At 37.6% G+C, this 7,051-nt stretch overlaps 1 protein-coding gene across 1 annotated transcript; it reads left to right on the top strand.

Annotated features, from left to right (window-relative positions):
* On the top strand, window positions 1-3,751 carry LOC133325452 (exonuclease mut-7 homolog). Its single transcript, XM_061534216.1, is given in 6 exon segments — window positions 1-217; window positions 445-794; window positions 866-1,071; window positions 1,615-2,817; window positions 2,901-3,552; window positions 3,620-3,751. Coding segments are annotated over 6 exon segments (2,685 nt in total). The 5' UTR covers window positions 1-75.
* Window positions 3,752-7,051: the final 3,300 nt, after the last annotated feature.

Genomic DNA, 7,051 nt, shown 5'->3' on the forward strand with positions numbered 1-7,051 from the left:
ACGTCGAATCGAGGAAAATATTGTGGTATTCCGGCTGGATTTGAAGATGATGACGACAATAGTTTGGATGGTTTGATGTGTTCGACACAAAATCTTAAAATCACTGTAGTTCCTGATATAACGGCTGGTGCCGGATTAAATGGTGAAGATTTTGACAAGACACTAAGTCCGGAGTTGAATGCATGGTTTGAGGATTTTAAGGAGACATTTGGAAAATGTAGGTTATTAGTTGTAAATGGATGATTATAATATGAAAATTATTTTGCCAAGATCCACACCCGTTATACATACATGCATTCCATTCGTATGGGCGTATGTGTGTAATGGGTGGAGATATCAGGTTTAAGTCCAACTTAAAATAACATTTCATCATTTATTGGCATTGTTGCAGTAGCTATTTTTATAATAGATTCGAATTAACCCAATTTGATTTCTTCCCCATAGGCAATCGCACACCGGCAACACAGCATCAATTAAAATTGGTCCTTATACGAGATCCTCAACCCTTGCTACAGGCATTGCGTTTATTTGCCTCCAGCCCTGGCTGTAATTATTTGAAAAATAAAAATATGGCATTATTTATACTCGAATCGGTGTGTGAGCTATACAAACAACATCCCCATATTGAGGCAACCTGTGATGATAATACCCGAATGGTGGCTTTTAATTTTGTCAAAACTAGTGGCATTGTACCACTCTATAAGGCTGTGACCGAAACGTATCAATTACACAAAATACAAAACTATTTGATACCAAAATTACAAAAATTATTAAATGATAAATTCTATCGTGATGTAAGTTATAATAACTGAAATCAAATATTCGAATTTTAATGAAATTGTATTTTTTGTATGTATGTTTTCAGGCTGCATATTGGTCAATATTTTTAAACTGCACTCATATCTTTGGTTTATTTGATTTGCTATTACCTTTGCTGCTACAGGACAAAATCAATTTGGCTGAGGAATTTTTGAATGTGGCAAAAGAACAGCAATTACCTACAGTACAATTTTTAGATTCTCTATTGGATCGTAAAAAGACTGTCTATGAAAATTGTGATGAAATTTTAAAGTAAGTTGGTGATAATTTTGGAAAAAGAAAACATGATAATAATGACTTCGATGCGGATATATTGGTGCACCATTTACATTAAATCGGACGAAAATATATATGGGAGCTATATCTAAATCTGAAACGATTTTCACGAAACTTAACACACATCATTCTAGACTTATTTCAGTACGCTATACCGAATTTCGTGTAAAACGAAAGATATATAGGAACTTTGGTGCAGCATTTACATTAAATCGAACCAAAATATATATGGGAGCTATATCTGAACCGATTTTTCCCAATTTCAATATGGTTCGTCCATGGACCAAATTAATGTGCTATGCCAAATTTAACATGGACAGACGGACATCGACTCAAAGAGTGATTCTACGCATTTTGTTATATATATATATATATATAAAAGAGGCTCCGACAATAATTTCGATGTTTTGCAAACAGAATGACTAAATTAATATACCCTCCATATTATCTTCAAAGTCATCGGACAAATATTTTTCTTCGTATTTTTTATTCAAATGCCTTTTATTTTTCTCTTTCCAGGAAATATAATTATTCCGATGTTAAGCATAATATATTAAGTTACCGTCCTATGTCTAAACTAGTAACACGTTTAGCTAAAAAATACAATATAAATCCTGAATATACACCGAATTTAAAATATTCGAAATCCTGTTCGTATCTGCATTATTTATATCACAAATATCAAGAGGGTGGCATGAGTCTGGACTCATGGCGTGAATTGGCTCGTGAGGAGGCCAAAAAAAGTAAGGCTCTGCAATTGGATCTAATCGGTAGGATAACAAATGCTGGTGATTGGGAAGAAGCCAACTATTGGGTACAATTATATAATATACCACTGGAAGAATGTCCAGCCGCATTACAAATGAGAATGGGAAATCGTGATGCAATGGCAGCGGATAGCCTTAATGATTCCAATGAGTCATCATGGGATGTGGCAGCAGCAGCAACGACAACACCAACAACAACGGGGAAAACAAAAACGAAACATAAAAACCATAGTTATGGATCTCCCCACTTGCAAAAGGATGTCTACTTGAGCTTGCAGTTGCCCATGGAATCAATCATTTTGGTGGACACACAACCAAAGTTCCTCGAAATGTTACAATATCTAGAACAATTTTTACTTATCGGTTTCGATTCGGAATGGAAACCATCCGTGAACAATGACAATCGTGTATCGCTTATACAGTTAGCCACTGTGGAGAGGGTTTACTTGGTTGATTGCTTGTCGGCGGAACTTGACAGTGAGCTGTGGAAAATGATGGGACGGCGAATATTTAATAATTTGGAAATTCTAAAATTGGGTTTCTCTCTACACTATGACCTCCAGATGTTACACAAATCGTTGCCTTTACAATTGAATCTGCAGGCGACTTCGTGTTATTTGGATTTACGTGATCTGTGGCGTCGTTTGAAATATATGCAAATATCTCCATTCCCATATCAGCAAATATCGGTGGCCGGTGAAAGTCTGTGTGCGCTGACGGAAATGTGTTTGGGTAAAAAACTGGATAAATCAAATCAATGTTCGAATTGGGCAAATCGCCCTCTGCGACATGATCAAATTACCTATGCTGCATTGGATGCCCATTGTCTGTTGCAAATATATCAAGTTCTAGCTGAACTGTTACTGCGCATCGGCATTGACATCGATGTTTTGGTTGAGGAGATAACAACATCTAAATCTGGTTTCTTGTTTCGTACAAAGGCAAAGCCACAACAGTCCACAGCACAAAATGCATCGGCGGGCTATAACAGAAATGCTCATCAGAATCTCAGCGAGTGGGGCCAACATCATCATAAAGCGAAAGTGCAGAAAGTAAAGTAGGTAGAAGCTGAGCAAGATTTTTATGTGAGTTTCCTTTCAATCCAAATTTATTTTCTTATCTTCTCAGATCATCTACCCAAATTCGTTTCCTCTGCGATTCAATGTTAATAGGCCTCTCCAAGGAATTGCGTAAACTTGGCCTAGACTCTTTGGAGATAAATGAACATAAAAATGATACACAATTCTATTTGGATTTAGCACGTCGCGACCAGCGTATTGTTCTGACACGTGATTCGCGATATTTAATATTTTCACGAGAATTGGGCCAGACACATTGCATGGATATGCCATGTGATGCTATTGAAAATCAAGTTGTACAAATTTTACAAAATTTTCAAATTCACATCGATGAACGGCAGCTCTTTACAAGATGTCTTGAATGTAATGGTAATGATTTTCTTTGGGCCAATCGTTTCGATATGCAGATAATGCGTTTTGGCCAGCTGCATCAAGAGGATAATGGAACGTTGGCGCATGACATTAAGGAGGATGCCAGCAAATTTTGGAATTTACAAAAAATCAATGATGCAAATATTCAAACAAAAACTACACCCAAAGGGAATCTCATAAAAGTGAAACGCATCAAACCTTTTTATCTATACAATAAGGACTATTTTTATATATGTGATGTAAGGATTTAACTTGGCTCTATATTTGATTTTAAATTATTTAATAATATTGTTTTTTTATATACAGAACTGTGGACTTTGTACTTGGCCCGAGGCAAATAAACTAAATAAAGTTACAATGGCGTATTTATCTCATCAAACATCAGCTTTGTCCGGCTGTGTTGGTGGTGCCCATGGGACCAGCAATACAGCCAATTGATTTTCTGTTATATGTCATTACTATATATATACAAACAAAGGCGATCACGTTTAGCATTTCTCTAGAGTGGAATATCTTTTGTTTTTGAATTTCTTTCTATAGAGAAGTTAAATATTTTAATTGTAATCAACAAAAAAATCAAAATTGAATTCGATATGTGATTGGAAAACTTTCATATAAAAATTCCCTCCAATTTTTTATTATTTTTTTCATTGCATTGTTAATATATATCATCTATATATAATTTTACACATTTTTAATAGTAGTACAACTTGATAAATAAATATATAAACACTTATCTATGTGTATATTTCTCAACTGATTGCAATAAATGGATTAATTTGAATCTAATTATTTTTATTTCTATATGTATTTGCAGAATCATATATATATTCTGAGTTGAAAATGTTATAATTTTTTTATTTCAATTATATATGTTAATGTAGTATATTATGAATGAATTTCTATTATATTTGAGTTAAATAAAGTTATACATACCACACAAATAATATGGCATATGAATTTAAAAAAGGTAAGAAGCTAACAAGAAGTATTAGGAGGTAGGTGGGAAATAGTTTCTATGACTATATAAATTGGCCAGAAAACTTATTACGTTGGTTGCACTTTCCAAACCACCCAACCATTGTCGCCGTCTCATCCTCGTCAACGCAGAGTCTGCAGTAATCATTAACGTCATGGTCCAATTAATTGGTAAAGGCCCTGATATTGCAATGGCCACTAATGACTTCTGTCATTACTCTAATTTCAGTTTTACTCAGGTTTAACAGTGAGTTTGTACTCATGGTTGACAGAGTCGGCCAAATAGATCATTGATCATTGGCTCGTTCGTCGAAGAACGCCTCAAAGTTCCGAAAAAGATGACAAATGGGTGGTTTGATTGAGCCATCAATTGCTAGATCTGTAGATTGAGATCCTCGTCTAGCTAATTCGTCTGCTTTTTCATTAGCCATGATGTCACGGTGTCCTGGTACCCAACACAGCCGATAGCTGTAAGTAAGTGTTTCCAAAATTGCTGTACACACGAGGACGACCTCAGATTTGATGTTACAGTATTAGATGGCTTTAAGAGCCGCCTGACTATCCACAAAGATAGTCACCGGTTCAAAGATCTATGCATCTAGACTTTTAATCAATTCCGCTGCCTTCCAAAAAGCGAAGATTTCAGTTTGGAAAACACTACAGTTGCCCTCCAGCTTGTAGGTAGGCTCAAGACCTAGACTTTCGCAGTATACACCAGCCCCTATATCTTCTTTCATCTCGAGGACGACCTTAAAATTTCCATTACAATTCTGCTGCCTTCCAAATAGCAAAGATTTCAGCATGGAAATACCACAGTTGCTTTTTAAAGTAGACACCAGCCCCTGTACCTTCTTTCATCTCGAGGACGACCTCAAATTTGATATTACAGGATTTGAGGGCTTTAAGAGCCGCCTGACTATGTACAAAGATAGTCACCGGTTCAACGATATCTGCATTCAGACTTTTTATCAATTCCGCTGCCTTCCTAAATCGCGAAGATTTCAGCTTGGAAAACACTACAGTTGCTATACAGCTTGTAGGTAAGCTCAACGCCTAGCCTTTCACAGTAGACGCCAGCCCCTGTACCGTCTTCCATCTTGGATACGTTTGTATAAAAAGCCAGACCGTCTGGAGGAGGGTTCCAGTTCCAGTCGTCTCTACCGAGGGATAACGACATATATATCGTCAAATCTCAGGACTGTTGATATATAGTCGCTTAGTTTTACACGTTGGTCCAATGTCATATCTAGTTCGTTCAGGATACATCCATGCCCGGAGGTACAATTTCGCCATAGATTTTATTCATGCAGCCTTAGGGCACTACGCGCTGCCTGACACTTAATGCTGAGACCCAGAGGCCTTAAGTTCAGTATTGCGTTCAGAGCTGCTTTTCGCGGCAGCTGTTATTACACTCGAGGCGATGCTGAGACCCAGAGGCCTTAAGTTTAGCATTGCGTTCAGAGCTGCTTTTCGCGGCTCCAATTATTACAGTCGAGGCGGCTCTTTGTAACTTGTCTAGTTTGCTGGATGTCGATTTGTTGCGCAAGCAGTGCCAACAAACAAGAGAACCATAGGAAAGGATGGACCTTACCACTGTGTTATACATCCAGTGTATAGTCGATGGTTTTAGCCTCAAACTTTTCGCAATGGAGTTCTTGCATGCATAGATTGTAATTTGCCCTCTCTTCGTTCCTGTTCGATCGTACTTGACAATCCAGGATTGTGCCAATGATTTCTGCACTCCATCCAGTGTTGGTGGAGCAAAGACGCCGGAATTACGTTTCCTAGTGAACATGACCAGTTTTGTCTTTGTTGGGTTCAGTATCAGTATGTTGTTGATTACCAGTATCCATAGTAACTGCGGGAGCACCCCTCCTCTACTTACTGTTTTCCTGATTTTTTGTATCCTCTACATTTGAATTTAAAATTCTGCTATTTAGCATATTATCTTTCCAACAAGTAAGGGTTTCAGGAATGCAAAATATTTTTTAGTGAGTGGTTTACGGACTCAAGTTTAACGTTGTTGAAGGCTCCTTCTATATCTAAGAACGGAAAGTTCGAGTTTTCCATATTCCTCTCAATATAACTTACCACCTCATGCAGTGCAGATTCCACAGACTTGCCTTTTATATATGCGTGCTGCGAATTGCTAAGAGAGGTAGTGTTTCCACGACTCCTAATCTCCAGGTTGATCTGTCTTTCGAGAGTCTTGAGGAGAAAGGATGATAGGCTAATGGGTCCATAGGCCTTAGGTGCAGAGTGGATTCGATTACCAGCTTTGGGAATGTATGTACACTTTACCTCGTTCCGTAGACCCGAAACGCATGCACGCCTCATGCGTGCATCAAGGATCAGATATATACATGGCGAGGCAAATTGAAGCATCGCCAGTGTGATACCATCTGGTCCTGGTGATTTATATGGTTTGAATGTGTTGACTGCTCAGCGTATCTTATTTCTGCTAACCATCTTGTCAATGAGATCCAAATATATAGTCGCAGAAGGTTGAGTGTCATCACATTCAATGTTGATGGTATACACATCTTTGCAACATGGGAAATGGGTCTATACTAGAAGGTTAAGAGTCTCAAAACCAGAGTCCATCCACGCTTGGATAGTAATCTTCGAAACCTAGCAGCGTCGTTGACCCCTTCTATAGACTCACAGAAATTTATCCAAGACATTTTCTTGGCACACTTAATCTCACTTTTGTATTTGTTGAAACTTGCTTTATAGGATTTCCAGTCAATATCGAGTTTT

Source organism: Musca vetustissima, unplaced genomic scaffold (assembly GCF_032173495.1).
Source record: "Musca vetustissima isolate MV318-11 ecotype Yass unplaced genomic scaffold, APGP_CSIRO_Mvet_v1 utg17137, whole genome shotgun sequence".
Taxonomy (NCBI): domain Eukaryota; kingdom Metazoa; phylum Arthropoda; class Insecta; order Diptera; family Muscidae; genus Musca; species Musca vetustissima.